The following is a 26,174-nucleotide window of genomic DNA, read 5'->3' on the forward strand; positions in this document are numbered from 1 at the left end:
GGGTCTGCATCCAGGCCCACGCACCATGCGCCTTCAGCCTCCATGGGCTGACCACTGCTGCCCTGGCCTGCCCTGGTGTGGGTATGGCTTCCCCTCCCTCAGGCCTGGCCAGGGTCTGTCAGGCTCCCTTGTCCCTCTGTGGGCCTCTGACCCCTACACCTGCTCACAGTCCAGGAAAGGAAAAGATGGGGTGGAGGATGGCTGAAAGGAGGGGCCAGGGCTTGGAGACCCAGCGCTGGGACCAAGCCTCACAGACCCCTGAGGGAAGCGAGGCTCAGGGCAAGGTCCACCCACCCGGGCCCTCGTCTCACCTGCAGGACCAGGTGGTTCAGGGCGCCTTTGTCCTGAGCCAGCCCCTCCATCAGGGTGGCCATCTTGGCCAGAGAGTCCCTTTGCTCCACCCCCTCTGACTTCAGCCGGGACACAAGCAGTTCCAGGTCAGTGTTGCTGGACTCGGCCTAGGGCAGGGAGGGAGGACAGCGGTCACCCCAAGTGGGAACGCCAGGGAGGGACTTTCAGATTCATGGGCAGAGCTGTTGGTGCCAGAGAGGGAGTGAGCCCCAAGTCGTGGAGGTGTGCAAGCCGGAGCTCTGTGTGGAACGGGGTGGAAGGAGTCCCATGGTGGGAAGGCCTCTGGGGAAGATGGTGGCCCCCTGAGTACTAGGGCTGCAGCTAGGAGAGGTGACAGGGCGGCCGAGGGAGAGACCACTGAGAATCAGGTGTGGCCAGTGGCTGGGGAGACGGCCAGTGTCCACTGGTTGTGACCGAGGAGGCCATTGGTGACTTTGGAGCTCTGGGGATGAACTGAGGGCCAGGCGGGTGAGGAGAGAGGTGAGTAGGAGGGAGGCGGGCTGGGCAGACAGTGAGAGAGAGAGGCACGGGGGCCTACCCGGGCCAGGGCGGCACGCAGACCCTCCCTCTCGCTTTCCAAAAGGTCCCTCTGCAGCTGTGCTGCGTTCAGCGCCTCCCGGGCCGACACCAGCTCCTTCTTGAGCCCCGAGACCTTCTCCTCCAGCTGCTCCAGCCGCCCTTGACTGAGGCCCGGAAACCAGAGGGCAGAGGACGTGAGGTCTCCTCAGGGAGAGATGGGGGACCCCTCACAGGACCTAGAGGGCAGGGCCGTCGCCTCCACCTCCCTCCAAGCCCAGGGAGCCCAAAGGAGCATGGGGACAGCCTGGAGGGCTGGGAAGTTGGTGAGTCTGAGGGGGTGGCATCCGAACCCAGCCCGTTTCTGGGCTCGGGGTGGGGTGGGGTGGGAGCCTCAGTCGACACTCCAGGGCGAGGAGTGTGTGTGCGTGTGTGCGCACATGCTGGGGGGACACCCCCTCGCTGGGCGTGGGCCGGTGGATTTGCCTGGGGACAGGCATCAGGCCAGACGTTGGAGCGGGTATCTGGGTGTGGGGGTGATGGCCCAGCCTGGAGGAGCTGGGAGAACCCTTTACCCCCGCTGTCCCGTCAGGCACCCTCCACCCCCTGAGACGAGACTGTCCCACCAGAGGATGAGGACACTGAGGCCCCGAGAGGGGGCATGACAGCTCCGGGGTGGCAGAGGCAGGCCCCGCACTGCACACAGCCCCTCTGCCCAGCCCACCTTGTCTCCAGCTCCCTCCGGCCCCGCTGGCCCTGCTGGACCAGCTCTTCCTTCTGCTCTGCCCACAGCAGGAGGCTTCTCTGCAGCTCAGCGTTCATGGCCTCCAGCCTCTGCTTCTCCATGCCTGAAGCGTCCGCCTTCCCTCGCAGCTCCTCCACTACTGACTCCAGAGCCTTCTTCTCCCTGGGAGCAGGGGAGGCAGAGGTTGCAGCAGCCCCGGCATGTGCATCAGGGGAAGGGGAGCAGAGACCCTCACTGGGCATATTCGAGGCTCCTCCCCGGCAGGGTGGGCAGGGCAGAGTGGGCGCCAGGCTGTGGAGGCCACTCGGGGCAGGATCTCAGGGTAGCACATGGAGAGACGAGGAAGATGCAACCACCTTGAGCCCCAGGCCGGCCTGCTGAGGCAGGGTGGCCACTAGAGGCCTTGTCTCCCTCCCTGAGGCCCCGCAGAAGCCCCTAAAGCACTTGAGGGTCTTGCTCCTTGGTGAGCCCTGAGCTCAGCTCTCTGCCACCTGCAGGCCAAGCTCAGCCAATCCTTGCAGAACTCAGGGGAAGGAAAGGACACCTCCCCACCCGGCGCCCGCCTGGCTCCACATCTGCCTGAGCTGCTCACCTTGTCCTGACAGGGCCCCGGACCCTTGAGATCCAGCACCCTCATGCAAAGCCGTGACGAGTGGCTGACCCAGTCCTGAGCCCTCTCTGCATGTCCCCCACCAGCCAGGAAGCTAGATCTCAGTTGCTCCCCCTCTGGCCCTGGCCCCTGAAACCTGGGACCCCACTTCCTGAATGCCGCTTGGATTCCCCCCAGCCCCGGTGCCAAGGGGCCCACTTAGGACCACAGCAGCCGGACTAGCCCTTCCAGCCATAGGTTTGAAGGAGGTGCCCCTGCTTATAGCTCCCCACTGGTCCCCACTGCCCTCCACCCCTTGGTGTGGTGGTGTGGCCCCTGCCCGCCTCACCCTGCACACACCTTCTTCACAGCTCTGTCCTCCAGGGGCCCTTCCTGGCTCCTCCGTTCCCAGGCCCCTGTGCCAGGCGGAGCTGACCAGCTTGCCTCTCTGCCCCTCCCTGTGCACCTCTCAAGGCAGGACTGGGACCAGTTTTTCCTTGGACCTCCTGTCCCAACCCTGAGCTCACTGTCAGGCCACCCAGAGAGAAGGAGCCACCCTGAGGGGGCTATAGGCCCGACCCCCAGGAGTGAGCGAGGGGGAGCATGGCGAGCGTGCTGCACCTGCTCCTCTCTCCGCTCCTGCAGGAAGCCTCCCTGAGCGCCCCACGCACACCCAGACCACACTGCCCGCTCCCCACGTTCCGGCTCAGGCAGTGCGTGGATTTGGGAAGCCCCACCGAGCCGCTCATTCAGGACTATAAATCTTGGTGGGGGCCAGCCCCGTGGCTTAGCGGTTAAGTGCGCGCGCTCCACTACTGGCGGCCCGGGTTTGGATCCCAGGCGCGCACCGACACACTGCTTCTCCAGCCATGCTGAGGCCGCGTCCCACATACAGCAACTAGAAGGATGTGCAGCTATGACATATGACCATCTACTGGGGCTTTGGGGGGGGGGGGAAAGGACGAGGATTGGCAATAGATGTTAGCTCAGAGCCAGTCTTCCTCAGCAAAAAGAGGAGGATTAGCATGGATGTTAGCTCAGGGCTGATCTTCCTCACAAATAAATAAATAAATAAATAAATAAATAAATAAATAAATAAAACTGTTTAAAAAAAAAATCTTGGGGGATCTTGTCACATGCCCCCCAACTCCCAACAACCCCAGGGCGGTAAGATGTGCATAGAAGCATCCAGAGAGCCTCATGGCCAACTGCACCACAGGCCACCAGATCCACAGGACACGCCAGGGAGGCACGCTGGGCACCCCAATGGATGGCGAGGGAAGGGAATCCGGGATTTATGGGCCATTTCTGAAGGAGGGGTAAGACCCAGGGAGGAGTCCTGGGAGCCAGGCAGGAGGTGGAGGCAGCACAACCTGCTCCTGGGAGGAGAGCGTGTGATGCAGGCCGAGGGGCCGGCACATGCCCAGTCTGGACTTTGGGAAGGTGAGTCCTGGGCAGACACTGCCCAGATGGGCCCAGATAAGGGCAAAGGAGGCCCATTCAGGGCGGGCAGGGGGCCGAGGGAAGGTGGCCTTGCTGGGAGGGGTTTCTATCTGGGAGCTGGCCCTCTCCCCTCCTGCTGGAAGGCCTTAGGGGGGAAGCACTGGGACTGCCTGCCCAGCCCAGCCCCTGCCCGGCCCCACCCTGCCTGGCCCAGCCCTCCCCATCACCTTCCCAAGAGCTCGCTGGTCGCCCTGCAGTGCTGCGCCTCTCGGCTCTGCGCCTCCAGCTTGCCCAGGAGGTCCTCGCACTCCCGCGCCTGCTCCTGTGCCCGCTCCTGCAGGAGCCTCCGTGAGGCCCGCAGCTCCCGCTGGCTCTCCAACAGCTGTTCCCGGAGCCCGGCCGCCACCGCCTGGGAGGACTCCAGTTGCAGGCGCAGCTCCTGGGTGTGGGGGTGTAAGGTGAGCTCTCTCTGGCCTGGACAGGCCTTTGACCACAGACTTCCCCAGAAAGGATGCACTTAAGACCAGAGGCCCCTCCCTGGGGCTGTGGGGCTCAGGGGCAGGCCCCATGGAGACCCAGTGGTCAGCCCACCTTGGCGAGACACGGGCAGGCCCTGTAATGGTACCTTTCAGCCTGGCGGGTTTCATTGCTTTGCCCCCAGTGGGGACCAGGGCACATCTTTGCCTCTGGTGCCCCCGTGGGCGCGGCTACCCACCTGCTCCTGCTGCTGCCGCCTCTGAATGGCTGCCTGCACGGCCAGCAGTGCGGGGTCCAGGGCAGCTGGGGAGCGAGCCCATGGCGGGGACATGCTCCGGTGGGGGGACGCAGTGCGTGGGGGTCTCCTCAGTCGGTCCCGCGCCTCCCCGCCTTCAGTGCTGCTGCTCCATGCCAGCTCTGGGCACCCCACGTCTGCCTGGGCCACCTTTAGGGTGCAGAGAGGAAGGGATGGAGGGGAGAGAGCTCCAGGCTCTCACGGGTCAGCTGGAACCATCAGGACCTGCAACCCATCTGCTGCTTTACCACCGGAAGGACCCAAGATGGGCCTGAACCTTAGTGATGCTGCTCAAAACGTGCTGCAGGGATTCCACTTCGTCCTTCAGGGCGTCCACTGGCAGCCGGCCTCCGCTGCGCCCGGACTCCTGTGGCCAGGGCAGACTCCTCAGTGAGGCAGACAGATGCCCCCCACCGCAGGGTCACCGCCTTCCAGCCCCACGCACCAGGTTCTGAACGTCCATTTTGAGGGAAGAGATGCTTCTCTCCTTCTTCGAGTTTTGCTCTGTGAGCTTCTCCACCAGCAGCGTCTGCTCGGAGAGTCTGGAGGAAAGTCAGGGGTCGGGGCGGGGCGGGGGCGGGGTGGGGGCAGGGTCGTCAGCGCAGAGAACAGAGCCCAGAGCACGGGTGGCCCGGAGACGCCCTGGCTCTGTCAGACGTCTCCTGTGGTGAGGCTGGCCCGCTGGCATTGGCCACCTCTGTCTGAGCAGGCCTTAGTCCCTGGTCTGATCAGATGCCTCTCTCCTGCTCTAGAGCCTTCCACGGCTCCCACTGTCTCCGGAGCAGAGTGCAGACTCTGAGTTCAGTATTCAAGGCCCCCACCATGACCCTGACTCAGCTCTCCACTCTCACATCCAATGGTTCCCCGAGGCCCTGTCCTGTCCTTGTGGCATGGCAGATGCAACACTCACCTCAGGGCCTTTGCCCAGGCTGCTCCCTCTGTCTGGAAAACCTCTGTCACCATAACCCTAACAATGAGTGATGTTATTGTCCCTTCCTTCCCAGGAGCTGCCTTCTTCTCAAAGACCCCTGGCTCCCCCGTGACACCCAGGTCTCCTTTCCCGTGGCCCCAGGCCCCAGGGTACTGCCCCAGCAGGCTGCACTGGGCTGTCCAGCACCCCTGGACCCCATCATGGTGCTCCTTTGGGGCTGGGCTGGGGTGTGTTCCACTGGGCCCTGAGGGCAGAGTGGGCTTGACCCTGGCAGCCTGGCAGGTGTCTGTGGCCAAGTGAGGCCTGGACCCCTAGGTTCTGCAGAATCACACCCCGTGGCGGCAGGTTAGGCCTCCACTGGGGGGCTGTCTCCCCATTTCCTGCTGAAGCTGCGCTCAGGAGACTTCTGATCCCCGACGTGGGTTGTGTCTAGAGCCTTCCACACTTACTCTGAGGCTCACGGACCCCAGAGGGGTCCCCGGTCTCATTCGCACCAGGACAGCCTGGGCCCCTCTGCCTGCATCAGCTTCTTAAATGATGTACCTCAAAATAAGCGCCCGCCCCTAGAAGGACACTTGTGATCTCAGGGCTGAAGATTTCACCCTGGGAACCGGCCACAAGGAAATGGCCCAAGTGTGTCCACTGCAGTGGTCACTGAAACCCTCCGAGTTGGGGAGACCTAACTGTGGCCTCCAGGGGACTGGTCAAGGAGATCTGGGCCCACGTTGTGCAGCCGCTGGGAGAGTGATTACGAACTGTGTGCGGCATCAGGGGAGGGGTCCTGGAGTCAGAATTTTGGGTGAAAATCAGGATGCAAAACTGCATGTGAGGGATGGGCGCGTCTCGGAACAGCTGCCGGGCAGCTGCTCGGCAGACAGGGAGCGCGGGGGTGCCCCTTCCCCTCTGACCTCCACCCTCGAGGACCTGCCAGACCCTGGTGCCCACCTGGCCTGGAGCGCCACCTTCTCCGCATCCCAGCGGCCCTGCAGCTGCAGCATCTCCCGCACCTTGTCCCGCAGCTGCCGCTCCAGCCGCGCGCCCTGCAGGGCCTGCTGCTCCAGGGTGCCGGCCCCGCTGCTGGCCGACAGCCGCAGGTTGGAGTCGAGGTTCAGGCAGGCCGTGTGCAGGCGCCGGGCCGTCCTGGCCGCATCCGCTCGCATGTCAGCGAGAGCCCTGGGAGACAAGGGTGGCACCAGCAGCTGAGCCTCAGGACCGGTGGTGGGCTCTGCGCCCGGGAGGCTCTGAGCCGGGCTGGGAGAGGCGGGGTCTGGGCAGGTCAGCCCTGCTTTCTGCCCGCAGTGGACCCCTTCCCCTGCCATCCTCAGGAGAAGTCCCGCCACATGGCATCAATTGTCCCCATGTCACAGCTGGGCAGGGGTGAGCAGGGGGTCGGCCAGGCTGGACAGGACAGGCTGTCCTTGAGCAGGACATTGACCCTCTGAGCCTCAGTTTCCTTGTGTATAAGTGGGGTGCTGACATGTACCTCATGGCTATCAAGGTGACCCCAGGACCCTGCATGTGAGGCGCCTGGCAAAGACCAGAGGGACCCGGAAGCTTCATCTGTGTAGTTCCTCCCCTCCTGTAGTGTCCCCCTGACTGGCCTGCTCTCCTCCCTGCACCTCTGCCTACTTGACTCTGTCCATTCGTCCCTCTCCCCACTGTCCACCTCTCCTGCCCTCTCCACCACTCCCACGGGCCAGCCAAGGTCCAGATAGGGCTGGTGGGGGCTTGTGCAGAGCTGCTGCACCCACAGGAGGAGCCTGGAGGGACCTGTCAGATGCCCCTCCTCCCTCGCCCTGATGGATCCCTTCCCGGGTTCTCGGGAGGCGGTGTGGCTGGCACTCACCCCTCAGTGGCTGCACGCAGCTCAGCCAGGTGTGCGCGGAGTGCTGTGACCTGCATCCGTAGGAGCAGGAAGTGCCGGGACTTCCCCGAGTGCGCATGTGGGGTCTGAAAGCAACAGGCTCGTGTCCACTTCAGGCAGAGGCCCAGGCGCTGGGAGGTGAGTGGAGCCCTGCGGCCCCATTCACTCTCCCCACAACTCCCTCCTCCAGACGCCATGCTAGGCAGGCTTAACGGGGGCAAGAGGGGACGCTGCACCATGTCCCAGGTCCTGCAGCCCCTGTGTCCCACAAACTCATCTTCTAGAATAATGCAAATCCCCCACAGGGGGCAGTGCTTCGATCACCCCCACCCCACCCTGGAGGAACCCGGGGAGGTGACCAAACCCAGCTCCTGCCCCGAAGCAGGACCCACTCAGCCCCATCTCCCTGCTGGGGCGACAGGCCCTTCTGCAGCACTGAGCTCTGGCCCCTCGAGTACCAAGAGAGCAGCTCCTACTCTCAGAGAGCTCCTAAGAAATCAGGGTGGGGCCTGGCCCTTGAAGTTGAAGGTGTGGGGGAGACAGAAGCCTCTACCACTCGAACCACTCGAGCTCACGGGGGGCAGGTGAGGGAGCTGTCCCTGAGACAAGGCAGAGCGAATTAGGGTTGTACTGGGGGGCGGGGCCCCTGCAGGACTGTGCGCGTGTGCGTTAGGGGGGCTGTGGAGTGGAGAGGTGGGGCAGCAGTGGGATGGAGCCATGTGTGGTCAGTGGTGCCAGCCTTGCAGGGAACTAAGCTGAAGTCCAGGAGGTCCTGAGTCTCCACACCACCTCCCCAGGCCCTGCTCGGCTGAGTCCTGAATGCTGACCTCAGGGACCCCCAGAGGGCTCACCAACAGGCCCAGTGCTTTCCGTAGGCTCCCGCCTGTTACAGCCCCGCCCAATGCCCTTCGACCTTGCTTTCCGATAGAGTGCATTCACGTTCTGCCTATTCCTCAAGACACACACACCCACCTCTTCCCTCATGAAGCCTTTGCTGATCCCCCTGAGTGCACATCTGAGCCCCACCTTGAGTCTGGTAACACTGCTGTGCACCTGCAGGGAAGGCCCCTTTGTGCCTGGTGCCAGAGGCCTTGGTACACCTGCATTAGCTGCACCTCTTCCCACCCCGACGGTGATCGTCCAGGAGCAGGGACTGGACGCTCTTCCTGGTAACACGAGGAGCAGAGCCAGGACCAGCCATAAGGTTACATATGTTATGATGCAGACTTCACAACTTGGTAATTTTTTTTTTTAGAGGGAGATTCGCCCTAAGCTAACATCTACTGCCAACTTCCTCCTTTTCTTTCTTCCCTTTCTCCCCGCAAAGCCTTAGTACATAGTTATGTATAGTTGTAAATTCTTTTAGCTTTTCTATGTGAGCTGCCGCCACAGCATGGCTACTGACAGACAAGTGGTGTGGTTCTGCGACTGAGAACAGAACCCAGGCCACCGAAGCAGAGCACACTGAACTTTAACCACTAGGCCATCAGGGCTGGGTCCCGACTTCTCAACTTCTTGAATGCAGCACTGGGCTGGCCAACAAGGTAACGAACACGCAGGCCAGGAACCAGTGAAGTCAGGGACTCGAGAGGAACACAGGCAACTGCTCGCCTAACTGAGCAACTTGACCACGTTTCCTTGACCACAAGGGTTCAGTAGACAGAGAGAAAAGCCCAGGGCCCACCCAAAGGGAGTGTCTACTCACACACAGAAGTGGTACCCCAAAGCTGGACTCTAAGTAAGGTGTGCTGGAGGTGAGTGTACTAGAACACACATGCACACACACATGCTCTCATACACACACACACACCCCTGCCTGCAGGACACTGTAAGGAGATGCAACGGAGGATGTTTGTGTCCCCCAAAAGTCATATGTTGAAACCTAACACTCACAGTGATGGTATTAGAAGATGGGGCCTTTGGGAGGTGATTAGGTCACAAGGATGGAGCCCTTATGAATGGGGTTAATGCCCTTATAAAAGAGACCCCAGAGAGCTCCCTAGCCCCTTCCAGGTGAGGACACAGTGAGAAGGTGCCATCCATGATCCAGGCAGCCAGCCCTCACCAGACACAGAACAGGCTGGCACCCTGATTTTGGATTTCCAGCCTCCAGAACTGTGAGAAATAAATGTCTGTTATTTGTAAGCCCCCCAATCTATGTTATGGTAGCCCAGATGGACTAAGACAGGAAGGAAAAACATTTTCCCTGTGGATTTGAGACCACAAGTTAACCTATGGAATTTTCAGCCTGAATTCACAAAACCTGGGTGGTTTCAAAAAAAACTCAAGCTGAAAATTTAGTTCAATGTGGCCTCAAGGACTGTTAGAGCCCCCAGGCACCTGTCTGAAGAAATGAAAATCCTTTCTGGAAGATATCACATTCATTCCAAGTTTCAAAGAATTTTCACAAAATTCCAAGTAAGATAAACACCTTTTAGTTAAAAAAATTAACAAATCACTAAAGACACAAGGAAACAAAGCACCACGGTCAAGAGCCAGCAAAGACAGTGGCACCAGGCTTTGAAGAACTTCAGATATTAGAACAGCAGACACAGACTACAAAATAACAGTTTTTTTTTTAAACATAAATGAGAGGCTTGGAAATATGAGTTAAGAGTAAGATATTTGGAAATAAATCAGCCAGAATGCTTAAAGATGAAAAATACAATATCTGGAATTCAAGCCAAGTGGGCTGGTTTAACAGAGATTGGACACCAGAAAAGAAAACTGATGATCAGGAAGGTAGATTTGAAGAAACTGTCTAGAGTATAGGCCAGAGTGATAAAAAGAAAGAAAGTATGAGAGGCTAAGAAGCGTGGGAGAGAGCGTAGAATGGCTAACGCATGGCGAGGAGAGAGAGCAAGCACAGGCGATATTCCAAGAGGTAACGGCTACTCTCCACCAATAGTGAAGGCCACGGAATCCTGATGGATCCTGAGCAGGACGCACAAAAGGAAACCTCCACACAGAAACATCATGGAAAACTGTAGAACACCCAGGTCAAAGCGGAGGCCGTAAAGCACCAGAGCGGGAAGACAGATTACCTTTACGAGGAGTCGGTCAGAATCAAAGGCCCTGGAAGCCCACTTCTCAGCAGAAACGATGGAGCCACCAGAACACAGAGAAAGGGGATCTTTAAAGTGCTGAGAGGAAACACCTACAACCAGCGAGAATCGTTTTCAAGAACGAGGGGGAAATAAAGACCCTTAATAAACCAATGTCAAACTGAGTTCTAGGGACCTGTCCTCCAGGGCATCTGTTTCCCACAGCATCACAAGCCTAGCCGTGGGAAGATGGGGACCAGGCAGGGGTGTGGGGCGTGATTCGTCTCAAATACCTCCCTGACCTCATGCTGGAAGCCCTGCCGTTAGCGACCCCCTGTGATGACAGACATGGCACTCTGGTGACACTGTGTAAGGGCAGCCTTAGTTGGCTTGTTTGGTGCCCTGCTCTCCCCATGCAGGGTGGTGGTGGCAGCAGAGGGTCCACACAGCTCCTGACAGGAAGGACAGCTGTGGAGGGGCTTGGGCCAGTGGGGTCAAGTCCTCCTGCAGGACAGCTTTGCCCCGAGGGCCTGAGGGGGCCCAGGTGGCTGCCCTGTGTGGGAAGTGCAGGGACGGCCCTCCGAGGTGGGCTTGTCTGAGGGATGTCTGTGGGGCCGGCCCCACTCCTTCCACCAGGAGGCAGCCATTCTCCAGGCAGTGTCTGGAGAGAAGTCCTGCCAACCGCGCCCGTGGCGGACACGGGGAGGGCCATGGGGACACCTTCAGGCCCTTCAGGGACCGCCTCAGCTGCAGAGAGCTGCCTTGCCCAGGCCACACCCCTGTCAGGGGGCCACATCCAGTGACAGATGGGAACAGAGGCATGAACGCCTGGACATTTTCCTCCCACAGGACTGAGGCTGGAGCGCTGTGCTCCGACCCCTCTGAGGCCAGGAGTCAGGCCTGCGGGGGCCTCCTTTCTGCTCAACAGCAAGGTGGGCCACGCTGAGCCAGGACCCGCCCTGTGACCCCATTCGCTTGCCAAGTCTGGCCTCAGGGTTCTGCCCTCCTTCTCTCAAGGGAGGGGGTCACCCCACTCTGGTGTCCCCCACCCCACAGCCGGCTGAGTGGGGGACAAGGTGCAGCAGGAGGCCAGTGGCCTTGCCATAGGAGGAGCCACAGCTGAAGCCACTCATCCTCTCCTGGTCCCTGCTGGCTCCCCGCTGGCTCCCCCCCAACCCTGCCACAGGCACCAAAACAAGCGCCCCCACCAATGGGCGAAAGGGGGGGAGCACCTCTCTCTCAGTCCATCGCTGTGCCTCCCTCAGCTCCAGCTCGCCCCGCAGGTGGAGCATGCTGCCCGTCGTCCTGGCCAGCTCCTCGGCCAGCGTGTCATTGGCCTTCTTCATGTGCTCCAGCTGTTCCCGCAGCAAAGTGTTCACCTGGGAGAGGCCTGTGCTCCTGGACAGGCAGAAACCACAGTATGTGGCCGTGGGTGGGTGGCCTCTCCCTAGAGGGGCACTCAGAGACCCAGGCCCCAAACCTCCTGGGCCCAGTCGACCCCAGCTCGGGTGTGCAGCCCCCTGCACTGCCCCTAAGCAGCACGGACCACCTGCAATGGGGCCCCGATGGTCCCCCAAACCTTCCCCCTCTGTGCTCTCCTTCTGGTCCTGCCCCCACAACTGTGGCTGGCTCCTCAATCCCGGGGTGCAGAGGTGAACCGCGAGACAAGCAAGAGGGGCAAGGCTTGGGAGCACCAGCCAAGGGTACCAGGGCCAGGAGGGAGGCACCGTCCCTGCAGCGGGGCAGGGTGGTGGGGAGAGGGAGTCTGGCGTGCCCCGTGGAGGGGCCAGCCCCGCCTGTGACCCTGGGGCCTTTCTCCACCAGTGGCAGGTCTGCATGTGGCTGCAGTCAGGGAGCCCAAGCCTGCCAGGTTGGGGGCACTGACCCTCCAAGAGCCAGCACCTCCCAGCCCGGCTGTCAGGCCACAACAGGGCATTCTCTGTTCCTCTTTACTCCTTGGGCATCAGCCTCCACTTAGGTTATTTCCCCCCTTAAAACTGGTTTTCAAAATGCTTCTCAGCACTTTTCCTCCTTCTCCAGAGTCCCTGAGGGTGAACCAAGTATGGGAAGTTTTCCACGAATGGCTTAACCTCCTCCTGGTCTGGAGATGGAGCTGGGCTTGGGGGCTCAACCCCCCCCTGGTGGGAGCATGGAGAGATACCCTTCCCTTCTGGGGACTGCATTCCCAGGGCTTGGGGGCGCTGGGGCTACCTCTGGGGGCTGGGGTTAGCACTGGGGGTGCTGAGCTGCACGTGACCAAACGCGCCCCTGACCACAACATCAGAGGGGCTTGAAGCCGGAGGGGCCTGGGAGTCAGGGCGGGTGTGAAGAAGGAGAGTGAGGGCAGCACCATGGGCACCCAGGACTGGCTGGGTCACCAGGGCCGGGGGTCAGCTCGGGCGACCCGCCTGCAGGACCAGCCAGGGCACCAGCCTCAGCAGCCTCCTGTGGGGGCACAGCTGGGAGAGCAGGGCCAGGGAGACCCTCACCCCTGCGGGACCCGCACCCCTCCCCCGCTCAGGCCCCCTTCCCCTGCCCCACAGAGCCTGGCCCCCGACTCCTACAGGCAAGTTTAACATAGAGTCACTTTGGGAAGAGGTTGGCCAACAGCCTCAAGCACAGTGGGGTCTCCTGCCTCGAGGGGTGCTGGCCGAGCTCCCTGCAGCCCTGACTGCTGGGCCTGCCCGGCCTCACCTCTGCTCGGCGGCCTCCAGACGGCCGAGGGCCTCCTCCAGGTCCACGCTGTGCTCCAGCTCCGCCCTCCGCAGCCGAGCCTCTGTGGTCTGCAGCCTGGCCTGCAGCTGGAGAGGAGCATTAGCCCACCTGGCCGGCCACTCCCCAGCCCCCCGGGCTGGACTGCTTTGGCACCAACCCCTCCTGGGGTGGGAGAGAGGGCTCCCCCAGGGTCGGGCTGGGTCTGGAGAAGTTCAGGCCCCTCCACACGGTGGGTCAGAGGGGTGGCCGTCCATACCCTGCCCCTGTGCCAGGTGCCCACGGCCGGCTGAGGTGGGGGCCTCCAGGGTCTGGGTGGGCCATATAAGGGGTAGGATGGCTGAGTTGCAGAGCAGGCCTGGGGTCACCCTCGTGAGAGTGAGCACGTGTGGGGGCCCACCCCTTCTGCTCCTCCTCCTGCCCATGCTCACACCTGTCTGCTCCCAGAGCCTTACCCAGCAGGTGCGCGGGGGCCACACCCACTGTGACCCAGGCCTGCAGCCCCCAGGCTGGCCTGGAGGGGAGGAGCCATCCATACCAGGCCAGGCCTTCCCCGGAGCCTATATCCTTCCCTGCTCCCTGCTGGAGCCTAAGCAGATGGGGTCCCTGGGGCTCCAAGGGGAAAAGAGGGTGCAGGGGGGCCCTGCCCAGGTGTGCTGACCCAGGGCAGACGCTCTGGGGTGTCCGGGGAGGGGGACTCAGGCCCAGTAGACAGGTTACTGGGGGGCTGAGATGCGGGAAGGACAGGAGAGCCTGGAGGCCACACCTGTGGTGTGACCAGGCCATGTGTGTGGGGAGGTGAGTGGCCCCTCCTCAGCTACCAGCAGGATGAGAGAGGAGGGGCCGAGGGCCCAGCTGGATCAGGGGGGCGGGGGCGGGGGCTGGGAGTGCCACCTGGGATGGAGATGCCCATGAAACAGTCACGCTGGCCATCCTGACCTCCACCCCGCCCTGGCCCTGCCCTGCTGCTTGGGGGGATGGAGGAGGCCCAGCCCCTTCTGGCACCTGCACAAGAGTGCACTGAGACGCCTGCGGGAGCCCGGCGTGTGCGCTGAGCTGCCAGGTCCGCAAGTTCAGATCTGACTCACGAGGCTTACTAATCCTTCCGCAGGGTTTCTGCGGCTTCTATTCCCCTGGGCCCCTTCCCAACATCTCCCCACCCTGTGCTAGGAAGACCCCACCCCCATGGCCAGGCCCGCAGCCGCAGAGGCCCAGCGAGGGCAGGCGAGCTCAATGATGTGCTCCAGGCCCTGATCAACCGAGATGAGGAGGACCCTCCCCTCGTGGTCCTGCCTTAGGAGGCTCATGGGAGGTGGAGGGGACGATGAGAATGGATGTTTACGGTGAGGGGGTCGGGGCAGAGGGCACCTCTGTGGGGCTCGTGATGCCGCTTACCCTAGGAAGCCCTCAGGACCCTAGAGAAGATGAGGCCAGTGAGGGGCCCTCAGGCGTTTAGCACTGGTCACTGGTCACACCACAGGAAGGGCCAGACCTGGTTCAGGTCTCAGCCCCAATAACGGCAGCATGGCCCTGGACAACTCTGGCCCTCTCTGAGCCTCAGTTTCCTCATCTGGAAAGTGGGATCATCTGTCCTGCCACGTAGAGCAACGGGGGGGTCTGAGGACAGAGGCGTGGGAACTGGGCCAGACTCAGCAGGGGCTCTGAGCACCCAACACTATGTGCCAGGGCCCCCCGCCCCACCCCAGTCCTGCCTCAGAAGCTGGCATGTTTTGGAGTGTCTGACATGTGAAAGAGGCTCTGGTCTAGCAAGTGCCTTCACTTTTCTGCCTCAGTTTCCCCACCTACACAATGGGAGGCCCTCCCAAGCCTCACACTTGATCACCAAACAGGCCTCTTGCTGCAGCTTGCCAGTCACCCTGCAAGGCACTGTGGCTGCCCAGGGGACCAGGGATCGAGGACCCAAGGGCCACGGTCACAGCTGTCCTCTGAGATCTGGGAGGCCTTGTGGTCGGGGAGGGGTGGGGGCTGCGGACGGAGCCAATTCTCTACAGGCTCTGGCTGAGCGCTGGGGCCAATCCCTCAGCAAGACCCCCGCGGGGTCACTTCCTCCCAGTTTGCTGCCTCCTCCCTTGCCAGGTACTGGCTGAGTGCTGGTGCTGCGCTCACGCTGGGCCAGGACGGACGGGGCCGCCCCCACAGGGCTCCCAGCAGGCAGGCACAAGGCAATGCCTATGCTGGGCTATGAGACCTGGGGGGGCTGTGAGGGGTGGGGAGGCCTGGACACCTGTCCAGCTCTGACCTTCCCACCTCCAGCCTCAGTTTCCCCATCTGTTGCACAGGGTTTGGATGTGCGGTGGCTGACGCACTGTCAGTCTACGTCCTAAGACCCGCTGATGGTTCCACTGACACGACAGCCAGTCCCAACAAGTGACCACCTCACTCCAGGCCAGGCGGCCACCCTCGGGCTTGCCTTGTGCCCACTGCGCACACTTACCCGCTCGCTGACGGCATGATATCTGCTGGCCAGCTCGTCCCGCTCGGCGCCCGCCTGGGCCAGCAGGTCCTCCAGCCGGGACAACTCCTCCTGCAGGAGCTCGTTCTCCTCCTGCATGCTGGCCGAGGCGGCCGGTGGCTCTTGCACCCCTGCAGGTGCAGCACTGGGGTCAGCCTGGGTGGCCAGACCTAGGGCCCTTCCCTTGGCCACAGCACCCTGTCCTCAGCGCCTCAGACGAGCACACACCGAGGCCAGGCAGTCTGACCGGCTTGATGGCCTGGCGCAGGGACGCAGCCTTGGAGCCAGTTCCTTGGCTGCAAAGTGTGACAATCAGGAGGGCATGGTGAGCGGGCCTTTGGGCTGGGTGAAGGATGGGGGCAAAGCTCTTGGGGGGGCAGGCTGCTTAGCATCTGTGCTTCCTGAGTGTCAACCCCAGGATTTTCACTCATCTAATGAAAAAATAAATACGGATGAAATCAAGACTGGTGGTCATTAATGTGTCACAAACACAAATGCAGCGCTGGCTCGGGACGGCCCCTGTGCCTAGTGGTAAGGGTGATGTATCGACACACGACCCCTGTCAGAGGGTATGGCTCTGTGCCCCAACAAACGGGAAGACAACAGGCCAGGAGGGGCCAGCTGGGTCCTGGGACAGTGAGGGGGGCTTGGGTCCCTGAAGCTGGGCTCCAGTTGACTACTCTGTGGCTCCCCTGGTGTCTTCCCCCCACCATCCCCACCTCCCTTCACCTTGGGGTGGCTCCTCGCCCAGGCTACTGGCCACGATCTCACGGATGCGGGCAGGCACGGGGGTGGGTGAAGCCCGCCAGCCTTCCCCACACATGGTCAGTGCTCGGTCTTCTCTGCTGGCCATGGGGCTCAGGATGGTGTCCTCCAGCCTCTGAAAAACACCCACCCAGAGACACCTGGGGTGGCAGGCCCCTGGACAGCTGCCAGGCACCCTCATATGAGCCCACTGGAGTGAGTGGGGGCTACCACGGGGCTCCTCCGAGGCAGCAAAGTGCCCTGGAGAGGACTGGGCAAGGCTGAGGTCACCCAAGGCATGTGCCTTGGTTTCTCCACCAGTAAAGTGGGATGGCGCCCTGCCTGTCCCCAGCACTGCTCTGAGCAGCGATGAGGAAACGTAGAGAAGAGCTTGTCCAGAAGACCCAGCTGAGGTGGGCACCACGCCCTGTCCTTTGGCCCTGCTCCCCCTCTGCGGGGCCCAGGCTGAGCGCTGGGCTGAGTGATCACAGGTCCATCGCTCCAGGGGTGCTGGGAGGCAGGCGCCCTCGCCTCTGGTCCACAGGGTCCCTAACCTCCTGCCCACCTGGAGCAGGCAATCTCACGGTTTTCTCAGTGGGGGTTGGGGGAGGGCCCTGAACCCCACCCAGCAGGCACAGAGTCCGGTGAGGAGAGGGGCTGACACAGACAGAAGGACCGAGGCTCAACCCACCCACCTCCCTTTAGAACCAGGCCAGCTGTGAGGGGCTTCACCCTGTCCACTGGGAGGGGCACATGTGGGCCCGGGGAGAAGGTGGGCAGAACGGAGGGAGGGGCAGTGGGAGGGTAGTGAGGACAGCCCTCCTTCCTGGCCAGTCCAGACAGCTGACCTGTTATGGAAAAGGTCTGAATAGGCCTGGAAGTGGGCAGGAAATTCCAGAGTCCTGGGTAACTGAGACTGGACTTGGGGGTCTTGGGCTCTGAGCTGGCTCTCTGCTTGGCCCTCCGGATTCTTTGCTCCATGAGGAGGGCACAGCTTGGGGAGGGTCTGGGAGTGCCCTCTAGGGCCCTGGTCCTGGCAGGGGACTTCTTATTGGGTCTAATTGTGGTGCTGATTGTGGGGAGGATGCTCAGGGGTCTGTGAACACTGGGGTCAGAGGTGGCCCATTCCAAGCCAGCAGGAAACCTCTGGATATGAGACGGCTTGATGAGACAATGTCACCCAGGAGGAAGGACAGTCCACAGTTGCCCACCTGCCCTGCTGCATTTAGGATAGCTGACTTTAAGGCAGTGAATTAAATATTAAAGAGTGACTGGGATGTCCCCTCCCAATGACTCTTTAGGGTGGCAAACCAGAGTCCTCCTGCCACGTCCCCCCACAGAGTCCCAGACTTCTCAAACTCGTCACCACGTGCCCAGACCCTCTCCTCCTCCGCCTTCCCAGAAGCCCTCTCCCTGTGGCCCCTCAGAGCCACAGCATGGTCCCAACCCTGTGACTCCCCAAATCTCTCTCCCAGCCTAGGGTCCTGGTGAATGACCACCCGCAGCCTCCTACCTGCCTGTCCCCCTCTCCTCCCAGCTCTCTCTGAAGACCCTCTATACAGGTCTAGACTCCTCCACCTGGCTCTGACCCTCAGACTCAGGCTGGTGGCAGGGGGAGGGCTTACTGGGCGCACCCTTGCTCCCCCCATCCCACTGTCCCCGTACACTCTCACTCCGTTCCCTCCTCCTGAGACCCCAGCTTGGCATCTTCCTCCCACATCCACCTCGAATACTCCCTGGACACGAGGCCTCCTCCTCCACCAGGACCCCACCTCCCACCCCTGCCCCAGAACAACTGACCACTCTTCTGGGCCAGTGACAGACTGCCAAGAGTCACCCCAAGACCCGGGCTCCTACATGACACCTGGTGAGGCCCCGTTCTCATCCCTGACAGCAGTCCAGCAATGGGCAATCATTGAGCAAATGCCACATAGGGAACCCCACTCCCTGGGGAGTGGGTGGAGTGGGAACCCTGTCCTCCTTCAGGTCCAGCGGGGCCTTTGTTCTCCCCTGGGTGTTTGAATTTGAGTCCCCTGGGGGCTTTGGGGAGGTGCCTTCACTCAACATTCCCCCAGGTGACCCCCTTCAATCTTACTCAGCTGGGTAGTGGGCAGCCTTCTGGTGGGGAGTGGGGGGTGGGGGGGGCAGAGCCCTGGTCAGGGGAGAGGAGGATGTGCCTGTTATCCCTTCTGGTCCAAGCAAGCACCTGGGACCAAGACCACCAACAGCCTCTGCTTTCCCGGAGGAAAGGCAGCCGGAAGCGGCTCAGCGATTGTCTGCCCTGACCCCTTTATTTGCACACGGGGAAACTGAGGCCCAGCGGGGGTGGCGAGAACCACCCCAGGTCCCGCGCAGCGCCATCAGCTCCAGGAAGGACTCTGGCCCTCGGCCTTCCCCGCCCTCCCTCCCGCTCCCCCGGGCATCCACGGCGCCACCGCTAACGGGAAAGCAGCAGCGGCACAACCTTGACTCATTCCGAACCTTTACAGAGGGTCACTTATTAGCCGAGACGTCCCGAGAGGCGCTGGGGGCGTAATCGGTTCCAGCTGTGGCCTGGTGCCTGCGATGGGCCGCGGCCCAGCTCCCGCTGAGAGGGTGCGGGGAGGGGGGAGAGGGGCGGGGTGGGGACACGTGCGGAGGCGGCGCTAGGGGGACGCGGGGGGTGTGGGGGCAGCCCCGCCCCGCAGACACCACCGGAGGGGAGGGGCTCTGTCCGGGGCGTGTCGCGAGGGCTGAGCTGACCTCCAGCTCGAGTGTGGCCCAGAGGGGCTCCGCCGCCCACGCCCCGGAGACCTTACTGTCCGCCGCCTTCAGCCCCACAGGTCCGAGCGGGTCGCCCGCTCCGCGGCCCGGAGGCGGGGCCTCCTTCCTGTGACCAGGCAGTGCACGGGGAGACTTCTAGAAGGCCTCCCACGGCAGACTCAGCCGGTCAGAGGGGACACCAGCGTTGGACATCAGTTTCCCAGAAGAGCCCAGACTCAGTGGAGCCTGGCTATGTCCCTCCCTCCTGCCCCCAGCGCCCTCCTCTTCAGCTCAACCTGTGCTGAAGACCGCAGTGAGGTCACAGCCCCTGCGGCACCACCCTTGGGCCCTGCCTAGCCGGGGTCTGTGTGTGAGACCCAGAGAGGCTGTGTGGAGGGGAGAGCTCCTCATCCCGGAGGCTCCCCTGTCTCCCCAGCCCTGGATCAGAGCAGGGCTCCCCTTCAGGAGAATTGGGCTGGGGTCCCTGCTCTGCCACTGCCAGTGCACACTGTGACCCTGGCGTGGCACCTGCCCTCCTAAGCCTCGTGTCCTCATCTGTGAAGATAGTGGGGGGTGGTCCCAGAGACCTGAGGCTGTAGCTCTGTGGAGAGTGGAGTATGGGGTCTCTGGGACCCCCACCCCCCATTTTCATAGATGAGGACGGAGGCTCCGCAGGGCAAGTGGGGTTATACATCAGAAATGGAAATCACACAGTCAGAGCAATTTCACTACTTCCCCTTGGTGGTGGCCAAGTCAGAACCCCCTGAGTGGCTCCTCCTGAATCTCCGGGCTGCTCAGGGCTTGCGGAGAAGACGATGGATTGCAAAAGGAGCCCAGCGAGTTCTGGATGGAGGAAGATGAGGCTCCCTGCACCTGGACCCAAGTTAGGGCGACCCCTGGGTGGACCAGGGAGGGTCCAGACAAGCCCAGTGGCAGGCAGGGAGGGCACCAAAACCTCCGTTTAAAGTCACACTGGGAGAGCTGGTGTCCCGTGGGTGACCCCGAATCAACCAGGACCCAGGCCGCACCCTCCTGATCCTGGGGCGGAGCAGGGTGAGTGAGGGAGTCTGAGCCCGGGGGGCTGTCCTGGGCCCCTCTGCGAGGTGGACCGCCAGCTGCGTGGGTCTGGGCGCCAGGCTCCAACAGTGCCACCATGTGGCCGCGAGGGGGCTGCAAGATGCTGCGCCTGCCTAGCTCTTGGAGAATGGAGGCGGGGGCTCCAAGGGAGCCGAAGGAATGCAGGGGCTCCATGTCCGCTGGATGGGTGGACCTGGGCGGGTGGAAGTGGACGACGTGTGACTGCGTGAGGCGGGGCAGCAGGGTGCATAGGGACATTCACCACTCAAGGTTTCTTACCAAACATTTTCACATCCATTGTCTTGACCTGAATCAGCAGCTTCTTGCCTCCACTTTATGGGTGAGGAAGTTAGGGACTTGCTCAAGGTTACCTGCTCACAAGTGGCAGTGTTGGGGCTGGGACCCTGTCCTTGGACCCCTAATTGCCTGTGACGTTGGTTACTGGTGAGCCAGCGTCCTCCCTGTGGCTGGAGAGCAGGACTCAGCTGACTCCTGTCCTCAGATCTCCTCCCCTGTGTGGCACTCCCTGAGCCCAGGCCCCCCCACCGGCTGCCGACTTTCCTCCCCCGTCTCCGCCTGTGCACCAGGCATTCCCGCAGACCTCCCCACATCCCCAGGTGGCAGCTCTGGCCCTTGCCAGGGGTGGGCACAGCTCGAAGAACATATCTGAGGACAGGGCCTCCAGCCAAGTCCAGCCACCGGACGTCTGCTTGCCGTCCTTCCGTGGCTTGGCTGGATGGCCGCCTGCCAGGCTCCATTTCCTCAGGAAAAAGAGCTTCTCTGTGTCTGGAGTAACACCTGGCCGCCGACGTGCGGTATCTCAGCACTGCTCAGTTTAGATCTCTATGTGTGTGTTGAGCACTCTATCGCCTGGGCGTCACCCCGTCTTGTGAGTGGCAGTTTGGTCTTCAATTAATAATAAAGGAGAGACCAGGCCAGGCATTGGAGATGAGGGGAGACAACTTGTTCATCTCTGTTCCCCTGGCCCCAGCCCCAGCACAATCAGTGCTTGGTACACTAGTGGGCTCAGACCCAAGTCACTACACGAATGATTGGAAACCCAGCCTAAGGTATGAATCACTAACTGCCAAATGACTCATACCAAGAAACCCTCTGGAGGGACAGATAGACTCTGTCTATCTTGTTTTGTTTGCTCCTGTGTCTCCAGTGCCCACAGGCTTCCTGGAAGAGGTGGCAGGTGAGTTGGACCTTGAAGGATAAGTAAGAGTCTGACAGCTAGAGGGGGCACAGGTCAGGTGTGCAGGTGGAGGGAACAGTGGACGCATGGGCAGTAAGCAGGCCTCCAAAGTCTGCATGGGGCCTGGGGGAGGAGGGGCGGGGACGGGGGTGAACGGGGCAGGAGGGGAAATTGTGACGGCCTTGAACGTCCTGTGGACGACTATGGGGCCTTGGGGCAGTAGGGAGTGGTGTTTCTGAACGAAGAGGGGGATGTGGCCCGTCTGATTAGTGCAGTGACCCTGGCTGTGTCAGCACAAGTGGATGGGAGATTTGAGGGGGGCCAGAGCTTCCTTCTCCGTCCCTGGTTTGCTCAGGAGTGGCACAGAGCTTGGCCCCTGGCAGGTGACTGATGGATGCTTGCTACACCACAGCCGGCACTCTCAAACCATCCCAGCTCCTGTCCGTGGGTGGGCCCTCGCTCACTCAGACTCTGGGGAGCCCCAGAGACCATCTGTCTCACCTAGTGGTACAGATGGGGACATTGAGGCAGAGACAGTCAGCAACAGAGCCGGCAGCAGAACCGGGAGACCACACCACCCTCCCCAGTGACTCCTTCACTGTGCCCACCTTCCTTCCGGGACCTCCTGACAGCACTGCCCCACTCCCTCCTCCCCCTGGCACCTTCCCTTTCCTCCCCTCCCTCCTTAGGCTCCCCACTTTGAAAACATGTTTAATCTTTTCATGACAGAAATTCCACCACAAGAAGTGTGTTCCTTTTCCTAGGGGAATTCCCAGGGTCCTACAAAACCTGTGGGTTGAGACTCTGTCCTCAACAAGTTAAAATCCAGAGATCCAGAATTTGCCTTCTGGGAAGGATGCAGGAGGATGCAGGGAGCCAGTCCCCGCTTTGCAGCAACTAGAACAGCCAGTTAAGCTATGAAGCTCCTATTTTTAAAGAGATCAGAGAGCTATGAAAGCAATAAGACAGATGGACTGAAATTAGAAGTAGGAAGCATTGGAGATGAGCTGTTTGTCGTCGTGGGCTGGGGGCGGATGCTCTAAGTTTGGCCCGAGCAGTGTTGTCAATGGGGAAAGAGCAGCCAACGAAGCTTTTCGTAGCTGCCTGGGGCTGGAGTGACAAAGCTAGAGATTTGAGGAGGCTCCAACACAGAGTTTCCCCGGCTGTTATCATTTTAAAAATGATTATGGCATCCAACACATCAACTACCTCGGAGGAAGTGTGATAACAGAACACGTGCAAGACATCTCCGTTGAGCATTAAGAGTTGAGTAGATTAGGAAAACCTTCAATGGAAGAATAGATTGTGTTCATGAATTGGAAGACTCGATATTGTAAAGATGTCAGTCCTCCTCAAGTTAATCTATAGATTAATTTATATTAATCTATAGATCCCAGTCTATAGCCCAGCAGGGCTTTTATTTTGTAGAAATTGACAGACTGATTCTGAAATTCATGTGGAAATGGAAAGAGTCAAACCTGCCCAGGTAATTGGGAAGAAGAATGAGCCTAGAAGACTGAAGCCGCCAGATGTGAAGCCAGGTTATAAAGCTACAGTAATTAACGCAGAGTGCTGGTATGAGGACAAACTGACCAGTGGAAGAGATCATAAGCTCTGGAAGCAAATCCATACATGCACACACATGCATGCACACAGGCGCAGACACGCACACACACCTGGTGTGTGACAAAGGTGACACAGCATTGCAATGGGGAAATGGCTGGGTCCCCTGGATATCTGTATGGAAGGAAATGCGTGGTAATCTCTGGTTCACTGTCACACACAGAGATCAATTCCAAATGGATTGCAGATTTAACTGTGAAAGTAAAACAATAAAGCTTTTAAAAGAAAACATAGAAGAACATCTTTGTGACCCTGGAGTAGGCGAAGTGTGTTTCTTAAACAGCACACAAGAAGCACTAACGTAACAGGGAAAATTGATAAATTGTGTTATATTAAAGTTATGAATGCTCCTCAAAAGACACCATTACAAGATGAAACGGCCACTCACAGAAGATATTTGCAATGCATGTATTCAATAAAGGACATGTTTCCAGATTACGCAATCAAATTCCAATCAATAATAAAAAGGGAAGGCACCCCGAAAGAAAGAAGGGCAAAATTTTGGAGGAGACACTTCACAAAAAAAGATATCTAAGTGGCCAATAAGCACAGAGAAATGTCCTCAACTCCATTAGTCATCAGGTAAATGATGATTAACATCACTATGCAATACCACTGTGCATTCACCATAATGGCTAGATAGGAAAATGGTGGGAAATGCCAAGTGTTGGCAACCAGCCCCTCACACGCTAAGAATCAGTACAACCTCTTTAGAAATCTGTTTGACAGTATCCACTAAAGCTGAACATACACAAACCGCGACCCAGCATTTCCACTTTTGGTATATACCCAACAGAGATGTATACGTATGGCACCCAAAGATATGTACCAGAATGTTCATGGCAGTGCTATTCATATTAGGCCAAATTGGAAACCACTCAAATGGCCATTAACAATAAAATGGATAAAAAGTGTGGTATATTCACACAATGGAATATTATATTTCAATGAAGATGAGTGAGCTGTACCTGCTTGCTACATTCTGGGTGAATTTCACAAATGTAGCGTTGCACCAAAGAGCACATATATACATGGTTCCATTTTTAGAAAGTTCCCACACAGGCAAGACTAACCTAAGTCTTGGGTGGGAGCTTCTGGCATTCTGATAATGCTCTACTACATGTGAGTGCTAGTTGCACGGGGGGCTCAGTTAAGCTGCACACTTAGGATGGCTGCTCTTTTCTCCGCGCATGCAATACTTCAACCAAAAGCAGAAAATAAATCCAGTGATTTTTCATCTGAAAGGCCAGTTCTTAGAATATGGGGTTCTGCTTTTACCCCCACATTTTGTGTGCAATGTCTTTCCATCCATTCTCCAATCTACCACCTATCCACCATGCCTGCCCATCCATTTAACCATCTACCACCATCTGTATGACAGTCCTTCCACCTACCCACCTGCACATCCATTTATTCATCCATCCTCTAATCCAGAGGTCAGCAAACTAGAGTCTGGAGGCCAAATCTGGCCTGCCACTTGTTTGTAAATAAAGCTTCATTGGGATATAACCACACTCGTTTGTTTACATACTGTCTAGGGCTGCCTTCACGCTCCGATTACAGAGTTGACTAGTTGCTACAGAAACTTTATGTTTTGCAAAGCCTGAAATATCAATTATCTGGCTCTTTCCAGAAAAGGTTTGCCAGCCTCTGCTCTAATGCATCTATCCATTCATCCCACCCCATCCCATCCCAACTCACCCCATCCCGTCCTGCCCCACCCCATCCCATCCCGCCTCATCCTATCCCATCCCACCTCACCCCACCTCATTCCATCCCATTTCACCTCATCCCACCCCATCCCACCCCGTCCCATCTCATCCCATCCCGTCCCACCTCACCCCATCCCGTCCCACCCCATCTCGTCCCATCCCACCCCATGCTGTCTCACCCCACACCATCCCATCCCACCTCATCCCATCCCGCCCCACCTCACCCCATCCCGTCTCACTTAATCTTCTCTCACTTACTTAACACATCGCTCCAGCATCCTTCCTTCTCTCTTACGTATCAGTGATTTTTCTTTCTCTATCAGACCATTCTTATTGACACAAACTGTTTTAATTTATCCCCACCTTTCAAAAAAAGTATTGCCCCTACATGTCCACTCTCCCAGTGGTTCTCACCTTATTGGTCATCCTGTCCTGGTCTCCTGGCTGGTTCCTTCTCGCCTCCCCCATCTTCAAGTGTGGGAGTTGCTCCACCTCCTTTTTCTACGTACACTCACCCTTGTGGGGTCCCATTCAGTTAGCCACATGCCAACAACCCCGATGTCTATTTCCAGCATGGAGCTCTTCCCTGGAACCAGACCCACATGTCCATTTGCCTCCCCCTGTCTCCACTTGGATGTTAACAGGCTTCCCCAATCTAAGATGTTCAAAACAAAACCTCTGAGCACAGAACAGTTAAACCAAATATAAAAAAATTTGAAAATCTCTATATGTTTGGAAATTAAGGTATTCGTACCTCTAGATAATCTATGGATAAAATAAGAAATCACAGTGGAAATTAGAAGACAGTTTCAACTGGATAATAATGAAAATTATTATGTCCAAACTGTGGGATGCAGCTAAGGCCTTGCTTAGAGGGAAACGCATACACTTAAAAAAAAAAGAAAGTGGGAATGTAAAATGGTTCAGCTACCGTAGAAAACAGTATGGAGTTTCCTCAAAAAATTAGATGCGGAATCACCGTGTGGTCCAGTAACTCCACTTCTGGGTACACACACAAAAGCATTGAAAGCAGGGACTCAAACAGATATTTGCACACCAGCGCTCACGGCAGCATTATTCACAAAAGCAGAAGGTGGAAACAATCCAACTCTCCATGAACATATGAATAGATAAACAAAATGTGGTTTATATATACAATGGAACTTGATTCAGCCTTGAAAAGGAAGGAAATTCTAACACGTACTATAATGTGGACGAACCTTTAGGACATTGTGCTAATGAAATAAGCCAGTCATAAAAAGACAAAGATTCCACTTTTATGAGGTCCCTACAGTAGTCAAAGTCGTAGAGAAAGAACATAGAATGGTGGGTGCCAAGGGCTGGGGGAGGGGGATGGGGGAGCTAGTGTTTAATGTGGGCAGAGTTTCATCTTGGGAAGATGAGAAAGTTGTGGAGATGGGCTGTGGTGATGGTTGTACAGCAATGTGAATGTACTTAGTGTCGTTGAACTGTACACTTAAAAATGGTTAACGTGGAAAATTTTATGTTATGTATATTTTACCACAATTTTAAAAAATAGTAAAAAAATAATTGAAAAAAAGGAAGGCTGCAACTCAATGAGCTAAGCACACATCTCATAAAATTAGGTAAACCACAAAGACAGAGACCTGAAAAACA

The 26,174-nt window shown here is 58.7% G+C and overlaps 1 protein-coding gene across 1 annotated transcript in view; it reads right to left on the minus strand.

The window, feature by feature from the left end:
• The window catches only part of CROCC2 (ciliary rootlet coiled-coil, rootletin family member 2), a 72,946-nt gene that overhangs the window by 44,485 nt on the left and 2,287 nt on the right, over window positions 1-26,174 (minus strand). Inside the window, exons 2-14 of the mRNA XM_087424515.1 lie at window positions 16,170-16,320; window positions 15,423-15,571; window positions 12,950-13,056; window positions 11,488-11,653; window positions 7,194-7,297; window positions 6,293-6,520; window positions 4,862-4,958; window positions 4,694-4,783; window positions 4,360-4,566; window positions 3,872-4,083; window positions 1,592-1,774; window positions 890-1,034; window positions 312-458 (exon numbers count right to left, since the gene is read on the minus strand). Of these exons, the coding sequence (XP_087280641.1) occupies window positions 312-458; window positions 890-1,034; window positions 1,592-1,774; window positions 3,872-4,083; window positions 4,360-4,566; window positions 4,694-4,783; window positions 4,862-4,958; window positions 6,293-6,520; window positions 7,194-7,297; window positions 11,488-11,653; window positions 12,950-13,056; window positions 15,423-15,571; window positions 16,170-16,320 (1,986 nt within the window). The remainder of the gene's footprint in view (window positions 1-311; window positions 459-889; window positions 1,035-1,591; window positions 1,775-3,871; window positions 4,084-4,359; window positions 4,567-4,693; window positions 4,784-4,861; window positions 4,959-6,292; window positions 6,521-7,193; window positions 7,298-11,487; window positions 11,654-12,949; window positions 13,057-15,422; window positions 15,572-16,169; window positions 16,321-26,174) is intronic.

The sequence above is a fragment of the Ceratotherium simum genome, chromosome 37, assembly GCF_057802395.1.
Source record: "Ceratotherium simum simum isolate JZ-2026a chromosome 37, ASM5780239v1, whole genome shotgun sequence".
Taxonomy (NCBI): Eukaryota; Metazoa; Chordata; class Mammalia; order Perissodactyla; family Rhinocerotidae; genus Ceratotherium; species Ceratotherium simum.